At 45.2% G+C, this 27,473-nt stretch overlaps 1 protein-coding gene across 1 annotated transcript in view; it reads right to left on the bottom strand.

Annotated features, from left to right (window-relative positions):
- NEB (nebulin) overlaps positions 1–27,473 on the bottom strand; it is a 163,301-nt gene that overhangs the window by 127,418 nt on the left and 8,410 nt on the right. Inside the window, exons 5-30 of the mRNA XM_054177633.1 lie at positions 27,159–27,266; positions 25,276–25,380; positions 24,359–24,463; positions 24,146–24,250; positions 22,666–22,770; positions 21,922–22,026; positions 21,119–21,226; positions 19,662–19,778; positions 18,831–18,932; positions 18,632–18,739; positions 18,435–18,539; positions 16,535–16,633; positions 15,183–15,287; positions 14,973–15,080; positions 13,287–13,598; positions 12,086–12,292; positions 11,154–11,258; positions 9,300–9,407; positions 8,731–9,042; positions 8,421–8,627; positions 7,004–7,108; positions 6,759–6,866; positions 5,824–6,135; positions 4,940–5,146; positions 2,239–2,343; positions 1,168–1,275 (exon numbers count right to left, since the gene is read on the bottom strand). Of these exons, the coding sequence (XP_054033608.1) occupies positions 1,168–1,275; positions 2,239–2,343; positions 4,940–5,146; positions 5,824–6,135; positions 6,759–6,866; positions 7,004–7,108; positions 8,421–8,627; positions 8,731–9,042; positions 9,300–9,407; positions 11,154–11,258; positions 12,086–12,292; positions 13,287–13,598; positions 14,973–15,080; positions 15,183–15,287; positions 16,535–16,633; positions 18,435–18,539; positions 18,632–18,739; positions 18,831–18,932; positions 19,662–19,778; positions 21,119–21,226; positions 21,922–22,026; positions 22,666–22,770; positions 24,146–24,250; positions 24,359–24,463; positions 25,276–25,380; positions 27,159–27,266 (3,681 nt within the window). The remainder of the gene's footprint in view (positions 1–1,167; positions 1,276–2,238; positions 2,344–4,939; positions 5,147–5,823; positions 6,136–6,758; positions 6,867–7,003; positions 7,109–8,420; positions 8,628–8,730; positions 9,043–9,299; positions 9,408–11,153; positions 11,259–12,085; positions 12,293–13,286; positions 13,599–14,972; positions 15,081–15,182; positions 15,288–16,534; positions 16,634–18,434; positions 18,540–18,631; positions 18,740–18,830; positions 18,933–19,661; positions 19,779–21,118; positions 21,227–21,921; positions 22,027–22,665; positions 22,771–24,145; positions 24,251–24,358; positions 24,464–25,275; positions 25,381–27,158; positions 27,267–27,473) is intronic.

The following is a 27,473-nucleotide window of genomic DNA, read 5'->3' as shown; positions in this document are numbered from 1 at the left end:
AATGAACTACACATATCAAGAATCAGTTCCTTTTCCCTTCATTGCTTACTGCTTGGAAGGAACTGATAATGGAAGCACCTTCTCCACAGACTCAGAGCAGTGGCAAACCAAACTGACCTTGCAGTGGCTGCAATATCCCCTGTGTTGTCAAAAACAAATGCTGAGCCCTAACTTCATCCCTTTCGCAGGCTGGTTTTGCCTGCTGGTTGCCACAGCAAACCCTTCATCACTGGTACACAAAGGAGTTCAGAATGGTTCTGATTCCAGAGGCTTTCAGCATCAAGAAACTCAAAGGAACAAATCCTTTTTACTGCAGTGGTAAAGTTAAGTCCTTATCTGTTCTTCTCAGATACTTCTGAGGCTGATCTCTGGCCAGTTTATCTAGACTACAAATGCACAACATAGATTTACACAGTGTCCAAGCACCATCACAGTATGGAATCAGCTGCCTTTTTTGGTTCTTCTGAGTCCCTCATCTCCTTAACCTTTGCAAAGGTTTCCTTAACCCTGCTAGGAAATGTGTTAGAACTTATATCAATATGTCAGAGTTGTTTACAAACAAGACAATAAAGAGACTACATATATTTGCTGGAAGGTGTCCAGAGAAGGGCAACAAAGCTGGGGAGGGGTTTGGAGCACAGCCCTGTGAGGAGAGGCTGAGGGAGCTGGGGTTGCTTAGCCTGGAGAAGAGGAGGCTCAGGGGAGACCTTATTGCTCTCTACAACTCCCTGAAGGGAGGCTGTAGCACGGTGGGGGTTTGGTCTCTTCTCCCAGGCAAGCAGCACCAGAACAAGAGGACACAGTCTCAAGCTGTGCCAGGGGAAGTTTAGGCTGGAGGTGAGGAAGAAGTTCTTCCCAGCAAGAGAGATTGGCCACTGGAATGTGCTGCCCAGGGAGGTGGTGGAGTCACCATCCCTGGAGGTGTTTAGGGAGAGCCTGGCTGAGGCACTTGGTGCCATGGTTGAGTTGATCAGAGGGTGTTGGGTGATAGGTTGGGCTCAATGATCTCTGAGGTCTTTTCCAACCTGGTTAATTCTATTCTATTCTATTCTATTCTATTCTATTCTATTCTATTCTATTCTATTCTATTCTATTCTATTCTAATAGTGCCAAGAAATTCATGTTTCACAGTATCTGAACTGAGTATTTTGTCTTTCAAGCACTTACATCACTAGCAATGTCCCTAGAAGCTTTGGCAGCTTTAATGGGGATAGCATCAGCTCTGAGGTCATAGCCTTTCTTCCTAGATTCTTCAAATGACAGCCTGTACATTTTCTGTGGAAAGAAACAAAAGAAGCATCTTTAAAAAAAAGAAAACAAAAAGCCAAGCAAACTACAGGCACTTTAAGAAAATTTGATTACTTCTACATGATAACTTGAATCAGACTGTTCATATGTTTAATACTCCTTGAGCAGTTGTTTAAGGCCCTCAGGGACACAGAGAGGTGAATATTGGTATTTTTTTAACTTACCATTCTTTAATTTAACTCAAATTCTAGCATTCAGACACCTGTGCAGCTGGACTGCAAGTCCAGAAGAGGGCCACAAAGATGATCCAAGGGCTGGAGCACCTCTGCTGTGAGGATAGGCTGAGGGATCTGGGGCTATTCAGCCTGGAGAAGAGAAGGCTCTAGGGGGACCTTAGAGCTGAAAGGATCCTACAGGAAGGTGTAGAGGGACTTTTCATAAGGGTGTCAGGAGACAGGATAAGGGGAATGGCTTTAAGCTGAGGGAGAGTGGAGTTAGACTGGATCTTAGGAAGAAGTTCTTCAGTATAAGGGTGATGAGATTCTGGAATAGGTTGCTCAGGGATCTTGTGGATGCCTCCTTCCTGTGGGTGATCAAGACCAGGTTGGGTGAGGCCTTGAGCAGCCAAGTCTAGTAGGGATGTGTTCCTGCCCAGGGCAGGCAGCTTGGAGTAGATGATCTCTAAGGTCCCTTCCAACCTAAGCCATTCTATAACAACCTGAAACAAAAGGGCATGATAATTTCTCTCCCACATGCACAAATTCTATGATTTTATGTCATAATCTGACTATATACTTACAGTCTTGTTATTTTTTCTTGGTAGCTTTTTGCATTTAATTTTGGGGAAAGAAGTGGGGAAAAGGAAAATTTGCTTTTTGTGAAGTTACTACAAGGTAACAAACTGAGAAGTAGAAAGAGTTTCATTTGCTGCTGTTTCATCCCTAATAAAAACCCCAAGAGCTACATCCCAGCCTTACAAACAGTACTTACATCACTCAGATTAAATGCATTCACTTTTGCTAAAGCAATCTGTGGAATATCTGGGGTGATGTGAACTTTCTTTTTGTCTTCTTCCCAGGCTTGTTTGTACTTGTGCTGGAAGGATAAAAGAAAAACACAGATGTCAACTGTCTATGTTAAGCCCATATCTAAGGTTACACTCCAGCAGCTGGTCCATCCCTTGATGAGCCCTCCCCCAGCAGAGAAGGGCAATCAGGAAAAGAACACCAGTGGGTTGAAATGAAAATGGATTTAATGAAACAGAGAAATTAATCCCAATGCCAATATCAAGGGTACAAATTTATACTCAGCCCAGTTAAGGCACAGTAGTCACAATAAATGGGAATGCAGGCAAGAGCAGGAACAAGAGATCCCCTCATCCTCAGCAACCTTCCTCCTTTGTCCTCAGCAACCTTCCTCCTTTGTCCTCAGCATGAAGTTTATGGTCTGAGATACATCAGTAACCAACTTATATCAGTGGCCCTGGCTGACTCCAGACTGCTAACAGCCTGCAGCCCATGATTGGCCTTTGGTTGTGTCCCAATAAAACCAGGATAACCATAACCAAGAAATTAAGAATGTTTCCTATCTGAAATATAAAACTCCTTTAGAATGATGAAATTACTAACGTGGTAGCAGCATCTGCCATTTTATTTTGCCATTTAATAGCAGTGTGAATGAGGAAGAGCTCTTAGGAAGTTAATTTTGTGAGGCTGAAATAGATGTGGAAGAAATCCCAGTCTGGCTGGAGCACTTCAGGGCTTGTCTCTTGCCCAGCAGAGAACAATAGGTTTCCAAACATACTATGTCTGGCTGGGATGGAGTTAATCCTCTTCAGAGCAGCTCCAACAGTGCTGTGGTTTACAGCTGTGACTAAAACACTGCTGCTAACACACTAAAATCTTTCAGCTCTTGCTGAACAGTGTTTGCACAGTATCAAGCCCTTCTCTGTTTCTCTCTGCCCCCACAGACTATGGGGGTGTGCAAGGAGTTGGGAGGGTCCATAACCAGGCAGATGAACCCAAATAATCAGAGAGATATTCTATGTCATATAATACCATGGATAGCAAAATTCAAGGGAGAAGAAAAGGCTTAGAGAGGTTAGACACCTTTTGTTTGGGAACTGGCTGGGCATGGGAGGTGGCAAGTGATTGTTTTCCCATCACTTGTTTTGTTTTCTTTCCTTTTCCTTTGCTTATTAAACATTTTTTAATTTTGACCCACAAGTTCTTTTTTACTTTTACTCTGCTTTTCTTTCCCCATCCCACTGTGGGGAAGTGAGTGACTGTGTGGTGCTCAGCTGTCAACCAAGGTTAACCCACAAGCAAAACCCAAGCCAGAAATAATTGTTGGAGGTGGAAGATTTTTGGTTTATCTCCTGGAAAATAAGTATCAGTTGAGAGAGGCAATAGAGCTTTGCTTAGAGGAAACAGAACTAAGGAAAGTGTGTGTAAGATTCTGATGTCCATGAAACTCCACCTGGGAAATAATAAGAAACTGCACCAGTACAGGTTAGGAGGTGATCTGCTAGAGAGTAGCCCTATGGAAAAGGACCTCGGAGTCCTGGTGGACAACAAGTTATCCATGAGACAGCAATGTGCCCTGGTGGCCAAGAAGGCCAATGGTAGCCTGGGGTGCACTAAGAAGAATGTGTCCAGCAGATCAAGGGAGGTCCTCCTCCCCCTCTACTCTGCCCTAGTGAGGCCCCACCTTGAATATTGCATCCAGTTCACAAGGGATGGGGATCTGCTGGAGAGAATCCAGCGGAGGGCTACAAGGATGATTAAGGGAGCACTGCCTTACGAGGAAAGGCTGAGAGACCTGGGGCTGTTTAGTCTGGAGAGGAGAAGATTGAGAGGGGATCTGATCAAGGTCAATAAATATCTGAGGGCTAGGTGTCAGGAAGGAAGGGACAGCCTCTGCTCACTTGTGCCCTGTGATATGACAAGGGGCAATGGATGTAAACTATAGCACAGGAAGTTCCACCTCGACACGAGGAAGAACTTCATTACTGTAAGGGTCATGGAGCACCAGAACAGGCTCCCCAGAGAGGTTGTGGAGTCTCCTCTGGAGATTTTCAAGACCTGTCTGGATGTGTTTCTGTGTGACCTGTGTTAGATTCTACGGTCCTGCTCTGGCAGGGAGGTTGGACCCAAAGATCTCCAGAGGTCCATTCCAACCCCTAACATCCTGTGATCCTGTGAACTACAAAGCATAGGAAGTCTAGATATTTTCAAAGAACACCAGTAGATTACATCAGTTCAGGAGGAGGATCAGTAAATAAATAGCTCATGATAAAAACTTTCATATCAAGGAGCAATATTGCTGCAATAGGCATTAGATAAAACAGATATTGCTTCAAAAGCTGAAGTTGGGCTACCTAAAGGGATTACTTCAGTGTTTTTAGCCCCTAAACTGCTAAAGTCTAAAATCAATTACCTTGGGTCAATTTACTAACAAAATGTAAGCTCCATGTTTGTCTCTTTATGTTTGGTGGTGGTTTTTTTTTCATTAGAGACATCAGGGTATTGAAGGTCTGTTAAGGTGAGCCACAATTAGCCAAGCACATTCACGAGCTGCCACAATGGATGATTTCCAAAGCTATGCCTACAAGAGGACTGACTACACCACCAGGTGTAATTTGTGTCTTACTCCTGCAAGCTGGAACAAATTGTAGTGATCACTTTCTTACCTCATCCATGATTTTAGCATTGTTTAAAGCTAAGGCCATGCTCATGGAATCCATGGGAACAGAAAACTTCAGCTTGTCCGGGTGCTGACGATACTTCTTCTCACTAACAATCTCCATTGCCTTCTTGTTCTTCTCAGCTTCTAAGGAGCCCAGAGGCATCCATCCAACACCTTTCATGGTTTCATCATATTCTGCTTTGTACTGATTCTGGAGGCAGAAAGGAAAAACAAATCAGATGCATGTAAGAAAGTCTGTAACCCATGACAACAACTTCTGTGTTTAAGATTAGATTTGGAATGCATTTGTCTCTGGAAAGAAGCAGCCAGCATCAAGGTGCTTTCAAGGTTTATTTGGAAACACATTTGTTACAGTGGGGCCTTTATCACTCCACCTTTCACACAATATTCAGATCCTCTTTATGATGGGTGAGATTACAAGCCAAGGCCTTCCTGAAGAAGAGGATCATCTTGAATCGCTGTACTGAGACAAAAAGCCTTTCAGACAGTCTGTGAATCACCCTACATAGGTGAGTTCCCCTTCTAAAAAGGGATCTTTTTCGAAGCACAAGATGAAGCTATTAGTGAAAGGTGAAGCTTTCCCTGCCTTGGCCTGCAAAACAGCTGCTGCTCCTGAAGAGCCTGAGGGGTTCTGTAAAGAATCCATTTTACTTCACATATAAATGACTCCTTCTGAGCCCAAATATTTCAGAGCCTTAGAGAAACACAACAGCTATCACTGCTGAAGGTCTCCTTTAATTTGCTCCATTTCAGTACATAACTGAACCAATTTCACTAAGCAAATGGAACTCTGCATCTTGCAGCATGCTTTCATAAGCTGAGCATCACTGAATTCACAAAGCAAAGGCTGAAGAGCAGCTCACTTACATCACTCTGCAACTGCATCATGTTCTTGGCTAACTCAAGACTCATAGCATCCGGCAAAACGTTGTAGGTATGGATCAAGTTCTTGTAGTTGGCATTTGTAGCCACTTCCTGTGCTTTCTTGGCTGCCACAACACTGAACATGTCCACTGGAGTGTGGAAATTGGTCTTTGCCTTCTCATAATCTTTTTTGTATTCACGATCAGACTGCATCTTAGCCACCTGCATGAAGTGCACCAGCTTGGGGTCGTCTTCAAGGCTGCGGAAGCCAATGTGCTTCCCTTTGGCTTGTTTGTAGGCTAGTTTGTACTTATACTGTCAGCAGGAAAGAGGAAGAGCAGAAACATTTCAGTCAAAACCCCCTGCATTATGAAGCTCAACTTCACCTCTGAACCCACAGAACATGTCAGTTCTTTTTCATCATAAGATCTCGGTTTTAGTTAAACATAACAGCACAGGAGGGAATGGATTGAAGCTTGAGGAGGCCAGGTGTCAACTGGGTATTAGGAAGAAATTGTTTGCAGTGAGAGTGGTGAGACACTGGAACAGGTTGCCCAGGCAGGCCATGGATGCCTCCCTTCCCTGGAGATGCTCAAGGCCAGGTTGGATGAAGCCTTGAGCAACCTGGGCTAGTGGAAGGTGTCCCTACCCTTGGCAGGGGCGTTGGAATCAGATGATCTTTAAGGTCCCTTCCAAACCAACCCATTCTGTGATTCTATGAATGAATAATTTCACCAAATAGCCTGTTGAACACAGGCACACAGGGCTTGGCAGCCTGCCAAGAGCAAAACAGCACAACTGAGCATTACTCCACTGGAGAGCTAAGGTTTATCCCACCATACACAAAACTGAAACCACATTTGTTCATAAAAGCACCCTGAAAAACCTCCCGACTGCCTTTGCAGCTACCCTGAGTAGAATCATCAAATCAAACTTACATCACTTGCAATATCTCTGGAGGCTTTGGCTGCCTGTATTGGAAGAGCATCTGGCTTCAAGTCATAACCTTTCTTCTTGTCTTCCTCCCATGCTGCTTTGTAAAGTTTCTAACATAAAAGAGAAGAAGAACCTTGTTATGAAGAACTAATGAAGTATCCTGCAGCTGAAATGTAAATGCTTTCCAAAAAGACACAGAAGTGACACCAGTTTTGGTTGTGTGCAGCAGCCACTGAAGGTAACTCACATCACTCATGGTGATCTGGTTCACTCTAGACTGCAGAATTTCTGGAGTATCTGGCATAACATGGATGGTGGTCTTCTCCTTGTTCCATTTATCAGTGTAGAGTCTCTGCAGTTACAAAGTAATAGTTAGTGTTGAAAATTGGCTTTGCAGTCAGAAATGAAGAGAATCACAGAATCATGAAGGGTGGAAAAGACCTCCAAGATCATCAAGTCCAACCTTCAATCCAACACCACGATAGCTATTAAACCATGTCCCAAAGTGCCATGGCCACACTTTCCTTGAACACCTCCAGAGATGGTGACTCCACCACCTCCCTGGGCAGCCTGTTCCAAAACAGGATCACTCTTGCACCAAAGAAATTGTTCCTAGTCTCCAACCTAAACTTTGCTTTTGGTTTGCTCATTTGCTGTAAATCATATTTTAATATGATTCCCTAACCACAAGAAATAACCTTCACAAAAGGTGACTACATAACCTTCACAAAGGTCACTGCTGAGGGGCAGTATTAAATTCCTTCTCTTTCTTTACAGCTTTGAGAGATCTGCAGAGTAGGTTTTGATGGCTGAGAATTTGCAGTCTGCATTCTTCTCTGCTTTAATGCAAAGCAGAAATTGGTTTTATCTCACATACCTCCTTTCCATGGCAAATATGCAATAGGGATCAGTGGTGTCCCAGACATCTCAGGACTAATTGAAAGATTTCCTTTCAAGGAAGTAAAGTCAAATCTCAGAGAAAACTTAATTTAAATTTCCTTCTCAAGGCACCTTTATAAATCTGACAGAATTTCAGGGGGTTTCCAGCTCATTGAGTAAAGATACTTCCTGCAGAAAGAGACAAGGCACTACATTGCTCCCCACAGTACCGGGGAATAAGGGCTCCCCAGTTCCAGAGAGACAGGGAACTACTGAAGGGAGTCCAATGGAGGCTCCAAAGAGGCTCCAAAGGGGCCTGGAGCATCTCTGTGACGAGGAAAGGCTGAGAGCCCTGGGGCTGTGGAGCCTGGAGAAGAGCAGCCCCAAAAGGGACCTTCTCAATGCTCAGCAAGAGCTAAAGGAACTGTGGGGGGCAAGAGGCTGGGGTCAGACTTTTGTCAGTGGTGCCCAGGGACAGGACAAGGGCCAATGGGGACAAGTTGGAACCCAGGAGTTTCCACCCAAAGATATGGAGAAACTTGTTTGGTTTGAGGGTGCTGAAGGCCTGGAGCAGGCTGCCCAGAGAGGTTGTGGAGTCTCCTTCTCTGGAGACTTTCAAAACCTGTCTGGATGTGTTCCTGTGTGACCTGCCCTAGGTGATCCTGCTTTGGCAGAGGGTTGGACTGGATGATCTCTAGAAGTCCTTCCCAGACTTTAACATTCTATGATTTTGTCAGATAAAGATCCAATCTGTCTCAGTTATTATCATCTGCACAAATTCTCACCTTGTTCATGGTCTGGGCATTTTGCTTGGCCAGCACTTGCTCCATTGCATCTGTTGGGATGGAGAACTTCAGCTTGTCTGGGTGCTGGCGATAATTCTTCTCACTGAGGATCTGTGTGGCTTTCTTGACCTTTTCTACATCCAGTGACTGAAGTGGTACCCAGCCAACTCCTTTCAACCAGTTATTGAAGTCTGCTTTGTACACATTCTTTGAACAAACAAAGAAGGAAAAAACATGAGGAAAATTAGAAAGGCTGCATGCAGAAAAGCAGGTAAGGCCTTAAACCTTCTCCTGGCCATGCATCACATACATCACTCTGCAGCTGCATCACATTTCTTGATAGCTCCAGATTCACAGAATCAGGCAGGAGTGTGTAGTTGTGAATGAGCTGCTTATAGCCAGCGTTGGTCACTGCTTCCTGGGCTTTCTTGGCAGCTGTCACGCTGAACATATCCAAAGGAGTGTGATATTTGGTCTTGGTGACTTCATAATCCTTCTTGTACTCCCGGTCTGACTGCATCTTGGCCACGTTCATGTAATGCACAAGTTTGGGATCATCCTGCAGGCTGCGGTACCCAACCTGTTTGCCTTTATCTTTCTCATAGGATTCCTTGTACTTGTACTAGAGACACAGGAAAAGAAAGAAAAGAAAGCCTTACCCACAGGAAAGAAAGCAGACTTGGGATAACTGAATCCTTTGAAGCTCAGGGTTTTGACTACAAGAAGTTAACATAAGAAGGTTTTGAATGTAAGATGTTAACACAAGAAGGTTTTGAATATAAGCAGTTAAAATAGGAAGTTCCATCTAAACATGAGGAACTGTAGAGAGCTGTGCCATAGGCAGATGTGTGTAGCCCACTTGATGGAAATCATACTTACATCACTTGCTATATTTCGAGAAGCTTTTGCAGCAATAATGGGAATGGCATCTGGCTTCAGGTCATAGCCTTTGGCAATGGTTTTTTTCCAGTCAGCTTTGTAGTTAGCCTTGTAAGGACAGAAAGGCCTGAGTTAGCAGTGCTACCAGCAGCAACTTCAACAAAGAGGTAGAAGATACTATTTTTATTACAGTTTCAGGAATAAAAATACTCAACTTGTGCAAATGCAAGGCAAAAATATTAACCTGCACACCAGCCAGTGATGGTACAGTAAATAAATTGACTAGCAAGGATGGAAAGGCCATCAAGGCTCAAAAGTCCAACTCATCTAGCTAAATCATTAGGTTAGGCCACACCTCAAGTACTGTGTCCAGTTCTGGGCCCCTCAGTTTAGGAAGGAGGTTGACTTGCTGGAGCGTGTCCAGAGAAGGGCAACAACGTTGGTGAGGGGCTTGGAGCACAGCCCTGTGAGGAAAGACTGAGGGAGCTGGGGTTGCTTAGCCTGGAGAAAAGGAGACTCAGGGGTGACCTTATTGCTCTCTACAACTACCTTAAGGGAGGTTGTAGACAGGTGGGGGTTGGTCTCTTTTCCCAGGCAAGCAGCACCAGAACAAGAGGACACAGTCTCAGGCTGCGCCAGGGGGGATTTAGGTTGGAGGTTAGGAGGAAGTTCTACACAGAGAGAGTGATTGCCCATTGGAATGGGCTGCCTGAGGAGGTGGTGGAGTCACCATCATTGGAGGTGTTCAGGAGGAGACTTGATAGGGTGCTTGGTTGCATGGTTTAGTTGATTAGGTGGTGTTGGATGATAGGTTGGACACAATGATCTTGAAGGTCTCTTCTAACCTGGTCTATTCTATTCTATTCTGTTCTATTCTATTCTATTCTATTCTATTCTATTCTATTCTATTCTACTCTATCCCCACCCACATTTTGCAATATTTATGTTGAACACCTCACTCAGTGGCAATTTTTCCTCCCTCCCTCAACCAAAACCCTTTGTCATTTGAGCATTCAGACTTTTTTTTCCTGTTGGCATCAACATCAGGCCTTGTGTGGTCTGAAGCCACCCAGGGAGGTGGTGGAGTCAGCATTCCTGGAGGTGTTCAAGCAAAAAATGTGTGGACATGGCACATTGGGTTATGGTTTAATGACCACAGTGGCATTAGGTTAAAGGTTCTACCTGATCTTAGAAGCCTTTTCCAACCAAAAAATTCGATGACTCTATCAAATGACTGAATAAATCAGTCTGGCTTGGGTATTGTTTTGTCAGCAGTTAGTGTCTGGCCAGACTAATAGTATTTCAAGGCTGTTAAAGGAGATGGCAGCTTTTATCTGGCTCCTGGAGAGCTGATAATGCCACCAAAAAAGCTAGTATCACAAAGGGAATAAAATTGATACTGTCAGTGCAGGTATTCAGGGTGTTGGATGGGTGTGAGAAGTGATGGAACGGAAGCAGAGCAGTGGTGAAATGGCAGGAAAAGGAATCACAGTCTTTCCACTGTGTGAGTTAGTATCCTTTGAGAGCCCAGCAGCAGGAAGCAACATACAGAGAACTTGTCCTGTCTGCCTCTGCAGTGTGTTCTAGATGATGTTAAGTCTCCAAACACAGAGGAATCTGAATTAGAAAGTGATACTGGTTTCTCATTCTCATGGTCATGAAGGATCAGAGAGCATTAAAAAGTGCTTAACAAACACCAAACTCACTGACTCCTAGGAGTAAAAATTTAGCTGAATTCAGAGCTTCTGCATGTCTAAATTCAGTACCACAGCATGAAGAAAGTGAAGTTAATTTTTCTGTTAGGGAAGTGACAAAGAAAGCTACTACTGAACAAGCTGTTGGTTCTACACTCACATCACTCAGATTGTAGGCGTTGACTTTGGCTTGAATAAACTGAGGAACATCAGGATCCAGGGTGTATTTGTGCTTTACTTTTTCACCCTCTTTCTTATAGGCTATCTGCAAGGGAAAAGAAACAAATGTTTATTTGTTGGTAATAACAACAGAGACATTACAACAAAGACTTGGGGGTGCTGGGTGATGAGAAGTTCAACATGAGTTATCGAAGTGCACTGCCAGCAGAGCCCCAGCTGTGTCCTGGGCTGATGTCCATCAGTGTGGACAGCAGGGGCAGAGAGGGGGTTCTGCCTCTCTGCTGAGACCCCACCTGCAGGGCTGGGGCCAGCTCTGGAGTCCTCAGTGCAGACAGGGACCTGTTGGAGCAGGGCCAGAGGAGGCCACAGCAACACTTGGGAAGGCTGGAAGGCCTCTGTTGTGAGGCCAGGCTGAGAGAGTTGGGCTTGCTCAGCCTGGAGAAGAGAAGGCTTCAGGGAGCCTTAACATCAGCCTTCCAGGAGATGAAGGGGCTAAAGGAGAGCAGGAGAGGGACTTTTTACAAAGGCATAGAGTGACAGGACAAAGGGTAATGGCTTCAAACTGGAAGAAGGTCAATTTAGATTAGACATTAGGAGGAAATTCTTCCAGTGCTGAAGCATTGAAACATGTTGCCCAGAGAAGCTATAGAGGCTCCAAGCCTGGAAGCATTCAAAGCCAGGTTTTGGATGGGGCCTTAAGCAACCCGGTCTTGTAGGCAGTTTCCTTGTCCATGGCAGGGGGGTTGGAACTGGATGGTTTTTAAGGTGCCTTCCAAACCATTCCAACTTTGTTTCATTCTTGCCCACAAATTGCAATTCTTCTGTTTTTTACAGTTTCAAAATCCAAAGGGTTCTTAGCTGGAATATCAGCCAGGAACACAAAGCATAAATGAGTCACAAGATGTTTCTTACATCGCTCAGTTTCTTGGTGTTGTCCTGAGCTAAAAGCATTGCCATGGAATCGTTTAAGCTTGTAAATTTCAGGGTCCCGGGGTGCTGTCGATACTTCTTTTCATTTAGTGCTTCTCCAGCCTTTTTGGCTTTTTCAACATCCAGAGAACCGAGGGGACTCCATCCAATACCCTTGAACCAGCTGTTGTAATCCTGTTTGTAGGCATTCTGCAGGAGAGAAAGCCAACATGGAAGAAGATTTTCCCTTTAGAGCTCTAATAACCCTGTTCAAAACAATGATCACAGTCTAGCCAGTCTGTTCAACAACAGCAAGTGACTCAGACAGTACAGAGGAAGGCCACAAAGATGATCCAAGGGCTGAAGCACCTCTGCTATGAGCACAGGCTAAGGGAGCTGGGGTTGGTCAGCCTGGAGAAGACTCCAGGGGGACCTTAAAGCTGCCTTCCAATACCTGAAGGGATCTTACAGGAAGGCTGGAGAGGGACTTTTCCTAAGGGTGTCTAGCAACAGGACAAGGGGGGATGGTTTGAAGCTGAGGGAGAGCAGGGTTAGACTGGAGGTGAGAAAGAAGTTCTTCAGTATAAGGGTGGTGAGACCCTGGCATAAGCTGCCCAGGGAGGTTGTGGGTGCCCCTCTCTTGGAACTATTCAAAGCCAGGTTGGATGAGGCCTCAAGCAGCTGAGTTTAGATGAGAGGTGTCCCTGCCCATGGTGGGGAGGTTGAAGTTTCTCTAAGGTCTCTTTCAACCCAAACCATTCTACGAATCTATGAAATGAGCGGACCTCCACAGGGATCAAATTCCACCTTCACCAAGAGGTGCAGCATGCCCTGACAACTATTTGAAACTCTGTATTTGTGAGAAGGATCTAGAAGGTCCTAGGAGAGATCTCCTATGCCAGAGGCCTCCAGAACTATCTCTAATAATATCAATAGTTAGGGTTTGTTCACTCCTTTGTCCTAAGTAGTTAATAATAGTCCAGGTACACCATTGTATCCGTCATAAACCAAGACATCTTAAAAGTAGCCTTAAAGAATAAAGCAAAATACCAGCTGGCAAACTTCTAATGATCTTCTCCAAGACATAACAAACTCAGACCACCCCCAGCCAGGGATGGCCATTTTCACTGGATAGAAACCTGCCTTTTATTTGTTACAGCATGCAGGAAAACCTCTATGGAACTGGAATCATGGAAATACTTACATCACTCTGAATTTCCATCATGTTCTTTGCAAGCTCCACAGCCATGGCATCTGGCAGGTAAGTGTAGTGATGGATCAGGTTTTTGTAGTGGGTGTTGGAAGCCACATCCTGAGAATGTTTAGCAGCCTGGACGCTGTATGTGTCTGGAGGGGTATGGTAGTTAGTCTTGCTCTTCTCGTAGTCTTTCTTGTACTCACGATCAGACTGAATCTTGGCTACATTCATGTAGTGGACAAGCTTAGGGTCATCTTGCAGGCTTCTGAACCCAACCTGCTTCCCTCGAGCCTTCTCATAGGCTTCTTTGTATTTATACTGGAAAGGGAGAAGAGAGATTGAGTGTGCTGTGGCTATTGAAAGACACACTAATAGGGAGGAGGGGAAGAGGGAAAAAACATAAGATAGAAGAAGAAAAGAGAGAGAGAAAAACGCCACCAGAAAGGGAGAAACACCACCAGAAAGGGAGAAACACCACCAGAAAGGGAGAAACAACATCAAACCAAAACAAAAAACCACAGAAGGAGAGGGGAAAAAAAAACACAGAAAGAGAGGAAAAAAGAAGACCTAGGTGCTCATGTAGTGTCTTTCCTGGCAAGTGTCCCAGAATGATTGCAAGAACTGCTGATGTCATTTCTCCTCTGAAAAGTGGGTTAAAAATCACAGTGTGGCAGCACTGTCCTCTCTAAAGCAAACTCTTTGAAACCTGGAGAGGTTTCAAAGCCATGGAGATGTGGTGCTGAGGGCCATGGTTTAGCAGCGAGCTGGCAGTGCTGGGTTAATGGCTGGACTTGATGATCTTAAAGGTCTCTTCCAACCAAAATGCTTCTGTGATTCTAAGACGAGCACAAAGTTCCACACAACCTACTCTGGGGGAGAGTAAGAATCTACAAGAAGGATGGAGAGGGACTGTTTACCAGGCCTGCAGTGATAGCACAGGGGGCTTTAAACTAGAGCAGATTTAGATTGGATGTTAGGAATAAGTTCTGCACCATGAGGGTGGTGCAACACTGGAACAGGTTGCCCAGGGAGGTAGTTCAGGCCTCATCCTTGGAGATATTCAAGGTGAGCTTCAACAGGGCTCTGGGCAAACTCTGCTTACTGCAGAGGGGGTTGGACGAGAGGTGGAGATTGGTCTCTTCTCCCAGGCAACCAGAACAAGAGGACATAGTCTCAAGCTGTGCCAGAGGAGGTTTAGGCTGGATGTTAGGAAGAAGTTCTTCCCACAAAGAGAGTCTGGCCATTGGAATGTGCTGCCCAGGGAGGTGGTGGAGTCACCATCACTGGAGGTGTTTAGGAAGAGTCTGGATGGGGTGCTTGGTGCCATGGTTTAGTTGATGAGATGGTGTTGGATGATAGGTTGGACTTCATGATCTCTGAGGTCTTTTCCAACCTGGTTAATTCTATTCTATTAATTGTACCCCTGGTTCCACTAATAGAAATCAATTCTGTGAATATGCTAATTGGGTCCAAATTGTAAATTCTAAGCCACCTATGGAATGTATTTCACAGTCATGCACTAGAATCTGAATAGAAAAGAGTGATTAATCTGTTATTGATAATTTTCATAATTAATGCAATTCGTATTTCTATAATTCATATTTCATGTTCCTAAATTAATAACCTCTTCATCACACTGCTTAACTGAACTCTTTCAGATTAAATAGTTCCTTTAAGGAAGGGGATACTCACATCACTTGCAGCCTGTCTAGCAGCCTTGGCAGCTTGGATGGGAATAGCATCGATTTTGAGATCATATCCTTTTGATTTTAATTCTTCCAATCCAGCCTTGTAATAGTTCTGAAAGAAAAGGTGAATTCTGAGCAAACAGTTTCTAGGTAGCAGAAACTTTATGTTGTGCTGTAAAGAGGACCAGGAGCTCTGGATTCCAGTTGTACTTACATCACTGATATTGTAGGCATTGACTTTAGCCTGAATGAACTGAGGCACGTCTGGAGGGAGGTGGTACTTGTGAATAACTTCTTCACCTTTGGCTTTATACAGTATCTGCAAAGAGAAAGAAGGGGAAAGAAAGAGAACAGAAAGAAGGGGAAAGAGAGAGAACAGAAAGAAGGGGAGAGAGAGAGAACAGAAAGAAGGGGAGAGAGAGAACAGAAAGAAGGGGAAAGAAAGAGAACAGAAAGAAGGGGAAAGAAAGAGAACAGAAAGAAGGGGAAAGAAAGAGAACAGAAAGAAGGGGAAAGAAAGAGAACAGAAAGAGGGGGAAGAGAGAACAGAAAGAGGGGGAAGAGAGAACAGAAAGAGGGGGAAGAGAGAGAACAGAAAGAGGGGAAAGAGAGAGAACAGAAAGAAGGGGAAAGAGAGAGAACAGAAAGAAGGGGAAAGAGAGAGAACAGAAAGAAGGGGAAAGAGAGAGAACAGAAAGAAGGGGAAAGAGAGAGAACAGAAAGAAGGGGAAAGAGAAAATATAGAAGTGGAAAGAAAGAGAAAAGACAGAAGGGGAAAGAAAGAGAAATGAAAGAAAAAAGAAAGAAAAATAGCAGCCCAATGTTAATAGATTGTAAATGCTTAATAGTGCTGAGTGACACAACTTGAAGCTCTCTTGTTATCTCCTCCACAAGGAAAGTCAGAGACTAAGCCCTTGCCCAGTGGGTGGTCTAAACCCCGACTGGCTTGTTCCTCACTCAGCTCCATAGACTGAGTTGTTCAGCTCAGGGGAGACCTTCTTATTCTCAACAACTCCCTGAAAGGAGGCTGGAGTGAGGTGGAGGTTGGTCTCCTCTCAAAGAGCAAGTGATAGGACAGGAGGAAATGGCCTGAAGTTGTGCCAGTGGAGGTCTAGGCTGAACATAAGGAAAAGTCTTCCCCAAAAGTGTTGCCAAGCTCTGAACAGTCTCCATCCCTGAAGGGGTTTAAAAGCCATGTAGATACGGTGCTGAGGGCCATGGTTTAGTGGTGACCTGCCAGTGCTGGATTAATGGTTGAATTTGATGACCTTAAAGGTCTTTTCCAACCCAAATGATCCTATGGTTCTATGATTCAACTTCTGGCTACATGGCTGTTGCTATTGCAAGAGTTTGGGATTTTTTGACAGTGGGACATACTTGGCTGACTAACACTTGTTAGGGAAGGGAAGGGATGGAATCCCTGTCTTGCAGAGGCCAGGGAACCTTTGAATACCCACATATGTTTTTTGTGCTTGTGTGTGAGTTCTCTCAGACCTGGATGATGAAGAAAAGGTGGCCACAGGGCAGAACTTGTTCATGTCAGAGCATAGCAACGAGTTTACTTACATCACTCTGCTGTTTGGTGTTGATCTCTGCTTGCTTCTGTACTAGAGAGTCGGTCACTTGAGTAAATTTGGTCTGATCAGGGTGCTTTTTGTAGGTGTGCTGAAGGAAGAGAATAAAAAGATTTGCAGAAAGTTCCAGTGAGCATTTCATAGGGCAAACAATTGGGATTACAAAGAAGTGCAGTGACAGGACCAGGGGCAATGGCTTCAAACTAGAGAAGAGCGGAATTAGATTGGATGTTAGGAACAAGTTCTGCACCATGTGGGTAGTGGAACACTGGAACAGGTTGCCCAGGGTGTTGAGGCCTCATCCCTGGAGATATTCAAGGTGAGGCTGAACAGGGCTCTGGGCAGCCTGATCTAGTTGAGGATTCCTTGCTTACTGCAGAGGGGGTTGGACTAGATGAGCTTTGGAGGTCTCTTCCCAACCAGACCATCCTAAGGTTCTATGCTCATCAGCAGTTATGGCATGTGTGGAGGTAAGTTCTTTTTTAACACCATTAGAGAGAAAATAAAAAATTTAGAAGTATTTTTAAAGCCTTAATGTAACATTTTGGATAAGTATATCCACTTGAATGTGTCCAGAGAAGGGCAGCGAGGCTGGGGAGAGGCCTCTAGCACAGCCCTGTGAGGAGAGGCTGAGGGAGCTGGGGTTGCTTAGCCTGGAGAAGAGCTAGAAGAGCCTAGAGAAAAGCTCAGGGGAGACCTTATTGCTGTCTACAACTCCCTGAAGGGAGGTTGTAGCCAGGAAGAGGTTGGTCTCTTCTCCCAAGCAACCAGCACCAGAACAAGAGGACAAAGTCTCAAGCTGTGCCAGGGGAAGGCTGGATGTGTTCCAGTGTCACCTGCTCTAAGTGATCCTCTTTGAGCAAGGGGGTTGCCCTTGATAATCTTCAGAGTCCCTTCCAACCCCTAACACTCTATGATTCTATGACTACAAAAACAGGTTGGCTTAAGCAAGTAAATGTCTGAGGTTCACTCTTCATTTTGGGACTCTTCCTCTAATTGTATGGATTTTACCTGTTAAAAACCAGATGGTGCTATATCTGAATTGATCACTAGATGTCACAAAAGGCTCTAAAGTACAGATGAATATGGTGCTTAAAAGTTCCATTTGCTAAGGCCAAATGCAACTCATAGAAGTTAACTTGAAGGACTTGGTGCATGACAAGCTGCACATGAGCCAGCAATGGGCACTTGCAGCCCAGAAAGCCAATGGCATCCTAGGCTGCATCAAAGGAAGTGTGGCCAGCAGATACAGAGAGGGGATTTTGCCCTTCTGCTCTGATGAGACCTCACATGGAGGACTGTGTCCAGCTCTGGGGCCCTCAATACAAGAGAGACATGGACCTGCTGGAGTGGGTCCAGAGGAGTCCACAAAGATGATCAGAGTGATGGTGATGCAGTCAGGCTGAGAGGGTTGGGGCTGTTCGGCCTGGAGAAGAGAAGGCTCCAGGGGGACCTTAAAGCTGCATTTCAATATCTGAAGGGGACTTACAGAAAGGCTGGGGAGGGACTGATTAGAAGGGCCTGTGGGGATAGGATGAGTGACAATGGTTTGAAACTGGAGCAGGGCAGATTTAGGTTGGGCATCAGGAGGAAGTTCTGCACAATGAGAGTGGTAAAATACTGGAACAGTTTGCCAAGACATGTGCTTGAGGCCCCTGTTCCTGAAGACATTCAAGATCAGGCCTTATGTGGCCCTGGACACCTGAATCTAGTTGGAGATGTCCCTGCTGACTGCAGAGGGGTTGAACAAGATGACCTTTGAGAGTTCCTTTCATCCTGATGCAGTCTGTGAGCTTGTGGACTGGAACCATGGTGTAAATGTCTACCTGCCTCAGAAGCAGATACTCTGCATGAAGGGGGCTATTTGAGAGCAACCAGTGTCTTGTACTTACATCTTTACATTGCTCCAACTTCTTAATGGCTTCATACTCTTGAGTTATGGTCTGAGGGAAGTAGCATTTTGTCTTTTCCTCCTCATAATCTGCTTTGTAATTTTTCTAGGAATAAAAGCATCAGACAGTGAGAAACCCCAACTGAGCTTTCTCTGAAATGGAAGCATGATGGTGCAAACAACGTCTGCCACACTTACATCACTCTTCATAGCTTCCACTTGCATGCAGTGTGTGTGATGTGGGTCCTCAAAGCTGCCCAAATAGTGTCCCAAAATATTCTTTTGGTAGGAATCTTTATATTTCACCTGGAAAAAGAGAACAGTAAAGACAAGTTGATAAACCCAAGTAAATCAGGGGGCTCAGCACTGAACAGCACCACACAAATCAAATACACACATCACTGAAGTTCTTCATGGCACTGTCAATCTGGAACTTGGGGGTGTCACAGTAATTCATTCTGTTTCCTTTGGATTGTTCATAGGCTTCTTTGTACAATTTCTGCAAAAGAAAAAAGAAATCACTTCAGGTCAGGCAGAGTTCACTGGGACTCACAACACCTTCAACCCCATGAGAGTGAAACTGAAGTGATTCAAGGAAAAACCTTCCCACAAGACTGAAAAAAACAGAGGGCAATTTAATTCCAGTGATTATTTAAACTCTTTGTAGTGAGCCTTGGGTTTGTAAAGGAAGATCTGACTAATGGGTTTGGAAGTTCTGGGACTGAGAAATGATCAGCCTCTTTCCAGACAGATGAAAACAGCAAGTAGAGCCATGCCAATGACTAACCAGAGCACTATATGTGTGTGTGAAAGTGCCACATCCCTTATCCTTTTTGGCACCTGCTGAACTTGCTTAAAGCAGGAAGGGAAGAACTGTCACCTTGTGATCCATTTTCCACAGGGATCTAAAGGAACTGCACAACAATTGGCTATCCCCAAGCATGCCACAGCTACTGCTGCATTCTGTGTGGAGAAATCTCTCTTTATCTACACAGTTCTGGGTGGTGGAATCTCATGACAGGTATTGATCTGTAAAACTCAAGAGAGCCAAAGGAGAAGCCTCATGAAGAACTGAGTTTGGCTGAAAACCATCCTGCTGTACTGGATGAAGCCTTGAGCAACCTGGTCTAGTTGAAGGTGTCCCTACCCCTTGTGAGGGATTTGAACTAGATGATCTTAAAGGTTCCTTCCAACCCAACCCATTCTATGATACTTTGATAATACTTACATCACTCAGTATGTTTCCTGCAGCTTTTAATTGCCTCAGCAAGGGGTTCTCTGTAGCAGGAAGCACATTATAATCTGCAATAGCTTTGTTCTTCTCATAGTCTGCTCTGTATTTTTTCTTTAAAGAGAAAGAAAATAAAAAAGGGTGAAGGTTTAAAGATCAGTATTAAAAGCCAGATGCTCCCTAGCCTTTATCATCATGAGCTTCTCAGATTTCCTGGGTTTTAATTTAGGATTCCTGGTGGCACTCAGATTGGAAGTGTGAGTGGGTGAGGAGATGGGAGGCAGAGATAAGCAGGAGCTATTTAGTTGATGACTTCTAGGTCCCTCTCCAGACACTGTGACTTGTCAGGTATCAGCTGACATCCCTGAACAGTCACATTCTTACAACTAATGACCCAAGATTGCCTTTGTTGGTGCAGGCACTACTGCAGAATGTGCAGAAGCCAAAGAAATTCTGTGTTTGGGACAAAAGATGGCCCAGCACAACATCACTGAGACCAAAATATGAAAACTCCTCCACATTCAGCAAGCTTCAGTTGGTTGGGTTAAGAATATTGACTTGTTCCAACTAAAAATCAACCACACACCATCACAAACAAACAATGAAGCAAATTCTACTGCACTGAAAGAAAAAAGTCAATTGATGGGTGCTACTGTGGCAAGTCATGATGTGATATTCAAGGTCAAATTTGCTGGGACCCTGAGCAACCTGATCTAGTTGGAGATGTCTCTGCTCACTGCAGGGAGGTTGGACAAGATGACCTTTGAGGATCCCTTCCAACACAATGCATCCTGTGATAAGCATGGCTAGGAGTTGTTAGAGACTTCCTAGAGGAGAGGAAAGACTGAGGGAGCTGGGTTTTCCCAGCCTTGAGAAAAGAAGGCTTAGGGAATACCACAGACCAGTACATAAAGGGTACCAGGAGGATGGAGACTCCCTTTTTATAAGGAGTCCCATGGAAAAGAGAAGGGGCAAGGGGTACAAGTTACTGCTGGGGAGATTCCCATTGGATTCCTGAAGAAAATTTTTCCCCATGAGAAAAATTGGACACTGGAATCATCTCCCAAGGGAAGCAGTGGATTCTCCTACATTCAGCAGTTTCAAGACTCAGCTTGACAGGCTGCTGGGCCATTCATTTCAACTACACTATCACCTAGAAAGGTTGGAACAGATGATCCTTGGAGTCATTCTGTGATTCTGGGACAGATCTTTTGTGTATGAGAAAATAAAACAGTTGACAAAACAGTTTCAGCACAAACTTGCCCAGGGAAGTGGTGGAGTCCCCAGCCTTGGAGGTAATTAAGAGTCATGTAAATGTCATGCTCAGTGATATGGTTCAGATGAGCACTTGTGAGTGTTAGACTAATGATTGGACTGGATGAACTTAAAGGTCTTTTCCAGTCTAGGCAATGCTGTGACATCAGAACTCTCCTGAGGCAGCACACAGGACACACCTTACTGATGTTTTCTGAAGCTCGCTTATTAGCTTCATATTCTGGAGTCTCAGTCTGCATAAAGTAGATCTGGTCTTTCATGTTTTCAAAGTCTTCCTGGTATTTTCTCTGTGAGGAAGACAGACAAACAGATAACAGCCTATCATCTGCAGTTGCATCATAAATCAGACACCCACCAAGTAGCTTATTTAGCAAATTATTCCCCTGTACTCAGCACTGATGAGGTTGCACCTCAGATACTGGGTTCTATTTTGGGCCCCTCACTCCAAGAAGGACACCGAGTGGCTGGAGCAGGTCCAGAGAAGGGCAACAAAGCTGCTGAAGGATCTAGAAAACTGCTCTGATGAGGAGCAGTTGAGGGGAATTGGGGCTGTTCAGCCCGGAGGAGGCTGAGGGGAGACCTCATTGCTCTCTCTGACTCCCTGAAAGGAGGTTGGAGCCAGATGGGGGTTGGGCTCTTCTCCCTAGTATCAGGTGATAGAACCAGAGGAAATGGCCTGAAATTGTGCCAGAGGAGGTTTATGTTGGAGATGAGGAACAATTTCTTTGCTGCAGGAGTGGTGAGGCACTGGAACAGGCTGCCCAGGGAGGTGGTGGAGTCACCATCCCTGGAAGTGTTCAAGAAACCTGTGGCCATGGCACTTTGGGCCATGGTGGTGTTGGGTTGATGGTTGGACTCAGGGATCTTAGAGGGCTTCTCCAACCCAAATAATTCTATGAAAGAGGCAAAACCAGCCAGTGCTTTCCACATTACCATAACCAGAGGATGAAGATGTTAGAGATTTGCTGAAGACTTCCCTTACCATGCTGAGATTTTCTGCGTTCATTTTTGCAACTGCAACATCGTAGCATGGAGTTTGGCTCCACTTGCCTTTGACATTGGTTTTATAGTCCTTGTGGTAAATAACCTAGAACAAAATCAGAGAATCCAATTCAGTCTCCAAGAAACAACTCCAGCTTTACTCTGCAGAGTTGGTTTCAAAGGTCTTTTGAAAGTTTTACAGAGGCAGGCAGTGAGAGGATGAGGAGTAATGGCCTCAAAATGGAAGAAGGCTGAGAGCCCTGGGGCTGTTTGGTCTGGAGAGAGCAGCCTGAGAAGGGATCTTCTCAATGCTCAGCCAGAGCTGAAGGGCAGGGGACAAAAAAATAGTGCCACTCTTGTTAGTGGTGCCCAGAGACAATCCAGCAGAGGCTACAAAGATGCTGAGAGTTCTGGGGCATCTCTCTGATGAGGAGAGGCTGAGAGCCCTGGGGCTGTTTGGCCTGGAGAAGATTGATAAGGGGGTCTTCACCATGCTGACCAATAAATTCAGACATGTTTTGGGAAAACTGAATTCACTGGCAAGAACAAAGTTGCACCTTTCCCCTAAGGCTTGCCAGTGTTTTCTCTGAGCCACTTCAGGAAGAAGGGAAGTGGCTTCTAGCACTGGCAACCAGAGGGTTCTTCATACGAGCTCTGGTCTTTTCTTTTGTTTGCCTTTCCTTTTTGCCTCCCTAACTCCAAACGTGAAATTTCTGCAGAAAGAATAGGTCTGCACTCTACTCACATCACTCAGCTGCTTTGTCACTTTCTTGGCTTGTTCCACATCAGGTGGATCTGGCAGAGAAGTAAATTTCAATTTCCTTTCATCATGCCCTTTCTTGTAGACAATCTGAAAACAGCAAAGAAGTCAACACTTAGAGGAACCCCCCGCTGAAGCACCAGAGCACAGAACTCTGCTAACACTACCAGAACATGTGCCTTATGAAGAGAGGCTGAGGGACCTGGGGCTTTTTAGTCTGGAGAAGAGAAGACTTAGAGGGGATTTAATCAATGTTTATCAATATCTGAGGGCTGGGGGTCAGGAGGGAGGGGACAGGCTCTGCTCACTTGCTCCCTGGGATAGGACAAGGAGCAACGGATGTAAGATGCAGCACAGGAGGTTCCGCCTCAAAACAAGGAGGAACTTCTTCTTTACTGTAAGGGTCACAGAGCACTGGAATAGGCTCCCCAGAGAGGTTGTGGAGTCTCCTTCTCTGGAGACTTTCAAGGCCTGTCTGGATGTGTTCCTGTGTGACCTGAGCCAGAGTGTATGGTCCTGCTCTGTCAGGGGGGTTGGACTTGGTGATTTCTTTGGGTCCCTTCCAACCCCTGACATTCTGTGAGCCTGTGATTAACAAAAGTAGTTCCTTCCACAGCTACTGCAGTGTGAACTCTTTCAATCCATGTATGCTGGAGGACTACTGAGAAGCCTCTTGGTAGGAGACAGAGGAAAAGAATTAGTTCCTTGGGAAAGTTTTCATGGATAGTACTCTGCTGCTCCTAATAATCATGGGGTGAACTTCTGGACATCTAGAAAACTACCTGAAGAGTTCTGTCTATCTAGATATCAGCAAATCACACAGCCTCATGAATGCCTGACTTCTTTTATCACTTCTACACAGGCCTGTAGTGATAGGATGAGGGCCAATGGCTTCAAACTAGAGAAGAGCAGATTTAGATTGGATATGAGGAACAAGTTCTGCACCATGAAGGTAGTGGATCACTGGAACAGGTTACCCACATCCCTGGAGATATTCAAGATGAGGCTCAGCAAGGCTTTGGGCAACCTGATCTAGTTGAGGATGCCTCTGCTTACTGCAGAGAGGGTTGGACTAGATGCCTTTTGGAGGTCCCTTCCAACCCAGAGCATTCCATGTGATTCTAGAAACACATATTTGCAGAGTCACAACAGAGAACACTGGGCTTAGAGCCAAGCCTGAGTTTCTCCAGGCATTTGGAGAGATGCTGGAGGTCTTCTTACTGGTTACCTCAGAAGATCTTTAATAAATTAATTATTTCACTCATAATCTGGCATCAAATTGCCAACAGATTTCTACTCTGAAGTAGCTATAATTCTGTTCAAATAGCACTCCTGTCAGAGCCCATCTAGGTCTTCTGACCTTCTGTTGTGTTATGAAGCTTTTCTACCTACTCAAAGTCCACCAAGAAGACCACCAAGTTACACTGTACAGTCCCCCAGCTGTCAATCCAGCTTTGATACTTACATCACTCAGAGACTTCTGAGCCTCTGCCACCCTTCTGAGCTCTGGACTGTCGTTGTAGGGATAGAACAACGTTTTGTCTCCTTCCCAGTCTTCGGTATAGAGTTTCTAATCAATAGGAAAATGCCAGAATGCTTGTTATGAATTCATCTCTGATGTGGGATGACTCTTGCACTTCAGCTGCCCAGGCCTGGGATTTTTTTTCCCCCCTCTTACCTTGCTGAACATTGCTGTGTTTTTTATTGCATTCACAAGCTCTGGAGCATCAGGGGGAAGCAGGTACTTGTCCTTATTCTCTTCCCAGTTCTGTTTATATAATACCTGGAAAGAAAGAGCAGTGCATTTGTTACTCCATCATTCAAAAACATTGACTTTGGTGAACTAACTCCCTGCTACAAAGACTTTTTTTCCAAGGGGAAAGCTCTTAAACCAGTAACATTTAACATCAACTGAAAGCATTTCATTTGGGAGGTGATTGTCCTCCTCTACCTCACTCTCATAAGACCCCACCTGCAGTGCTGGGTCCAGCAATAGAGCCCTCAACACAAGGACATTGAACTGTTAGAGCAGGTCCAGAGGAGGCCATGAAGATGACCCAAGGGCTAGTGCAGCTCTGCTGTGAGAACAGGCTGAGAGAGTTGGGGTTGTTCAATCTGGAGGAGAAAAAGCTTCAGGGAGACCTTAGAGCAGCCTTCCAGGATTTGAAGGGGCTACAGGACAGCTGGAAAGGGACTTTTTACATAAGAAGGCTTCAAACCAGAAAAAGCTGGATTTAGATTAGACATTAGGAAGAAATTCTTCCCCATGAGGGTGGTGAGGCACTGGAACAGGTTGCTCAAGGAAGCTGTGGAAGTTCTCCAACCCTGGAAGTGTTCAAAGCCAGGGCCTTGAGCAAGCTGGTCTAGGAGGTGTCCCTGCCCATGGCACAGGGTTGGAACTAGATGGTCCCTTCCATCCTAAACCATTCCATATTTCTACTCACCTTATTAACTCCTCTGCTCTCTCTTCCTGTGCTTCTAAACTATTCTACAGACACGGCTTCAGTGCCCTGAGCTCAAACCTTTATTCACACCAGCAACATCACAATCCACCAACATCCCCAACCCTGCCAGAAAGCCAGAGCTCTCTCTCACCTTGCTCACTTGCTGTGACACCTTCTTTGCATGTTCTATGTCCATGGCCTTCTCATCAACGTGGCAGATAGTTCTGGCAACTCCCCCAGCCATGCGGTATTTAACCTACACCGGGCACCAAAAAAAGTGCATTCATTTTTGCAGCAAAAGCTGACAGTCTGGCATTTAAAAGCAGGATGGCAACTTCCTGACACTGCAAACACCCAGAATCTGAATTCAAGAAAATATTTAGCACTAGTTGTTTCCCAGAGATGGATCTGCTGGGAACCGACTTCTTGTGAGTGAACTGAGGAAGAAATGCAGCTTGGAGACAGCTTCAAGAGCTGTGAGTCCAAGCTGGAGGTAGGGTCCCTCTGTAATCAGAGTCCTTCCTCAGAGTACTTCCACCCTCTATAAGGAGATGGAGAGATCCCCATGCTGTGTGGTACACCTGCATTGCACAGCCCACTACAATGTAAACACCAGCTGCAGTGTCAAACCACGACCACCACAGTCTGCAGAACAGGTCTGGTGAGGAGCAGCTGAGGGACCTGGGGTTGTTCAGCCTGGACAAAAGCAGGCTGAGGGAGGCCTTGCTCTCTGTAACTCCCTGAAAGGAATTTTGAGCAAGATAGGGTCAGCTTCCTCTCACTAGTAACAAGAGACAGGATGAGAGGGAATGGCCTCAGGTATCACCAGAGGAGGTTTAGGTTGGATATTAGAAGAAAATTCTTCCTTGAAAAGGTTCTTGAACACTGGACCAGGCTGCTCAGGGAGGTGGTTGTATCCCCATCCATGGAGGTGTTTAAAAGATGCAGAGATGTGATGCCTTAGCACCAGACACATGGTTTAGCACCAGATTTGGTAGAGTTAGATAATGGTTGGACTTTATGATCTTAAAGGTCTTTTCCACCCAGTATGATTCTATTCTACTCCATTGTGCCCAGCAGCTTGGGCACAAAGTCGCCCTGATGTAGTGGTACCACCCCCAGCTTGACAGCAGGTTCAGGCAGCATTAGCACATGGATTGCTGCATCATGTTTCTCCAAGTATCTTAAGTAAGGAGTGGAGCAGAATTTAACACATACTCTTCTCCTGAGCACTGATTAGCTCCAACACAGGAGCGACATGGACCTGCTGGAGTGGGTCCAGAGGAGGGTTACAGAGGTGATCAGAGGGCTGGAGAACCTCTCCTGTGAGGAGAGGTTGGAAGAATTTGGGCTGTTCAGCCTGGAGAAGAGAAGGCTCTGGGGTGACCTTATAGCTGCATCTCAATTATCTGAAGGGGACCAACAGGAAGGCTGGGGAGGAACTGTTTAGAAGGGCCTGTGGGGATAGGATGAGGGGCAATGGTTTGAAACTGGAGCAAGGGAGATTTAGGTTGGACATCAGGAGGGAGCTCTTTACAATGAGAGTGATGAGATACTGGAACAGGCTGCCCAGAGACGTATTTGAAGCCCCTGTTCCTGGAGACATTGAAGATCAAACTTGATGTGGCCCTGGGCAACCTGAATTAGTTGGAGGTGTCCCTGCTGACTGCAGCGAGGTTGGTCCAGATGACCTTTGAGCATCCCTCCAAACCCAGTGCAATCTCTGAATTACCTCCCATGCTTGTAACTCCTGATCAGGAACTGTCAAACCTCTTTAGGCACAATGAAGCAGTGCTGTAGGTCAGCTAGAAAGGACCCATCCCACCTTCATTCCTGAGAGCCCTCAATTCCAACTGACAAGACAACACTCACAAGCTCTGTGTCCCTCACTCTCGTTTCTGCCAAACTTCCCGATCGCCTTAGCACCATATAGATCATCCCTCTAACATTTCAAACTATGGCTCAATTTGCTGCTTTAGCACTCAGCAAAGACATTCTTTTTTAGGGGGGGGCCTTCTGACCCTTGTTGCCTACCTCACTGAGCTGGTCTTGCACTTTCTTGATCCTCCGGATTTCAGGGGTATCGACTGTGGAAGCATACGGTTTGCCTTTTTCTTTCCTGAACTTTTCTTTGTACTTGTTCTGGAAGAAAACAGTGACAATCAAAATGTACCCACAGAAATGAGTGCAGCAAGTGTTGACTGACTTATCTGGCTAGCAGAGGGGTTTGGAGCAGATAATGGGATAGCAGAACCTGGCCATCACTCAGTTGTATTTACAGAGCTGTGCTTATTTCGGCCGACCGGTTTTCTTCATTCAGTTTTGCAAGGGCTTGCACTGACAGGGTGA

This window comes from Dryobates pubescens, chromosome 2 (assembly GCF_014839835.1).
Source record: "Dryobates pubescens isolate bDryPub1 chromosome 2, bDryPub1.pri, whole genome shotgun sequence".
NCBI lineage: Eukaryota > Metazoa > Chordata > Aves > Piciformes > Picidae > Dryobates > Dryobates pubescens.
Note: the sequence above shows the minus strand (reverse complement) of the source record. Positions and strands in the feature narration are given on the sequence as shown.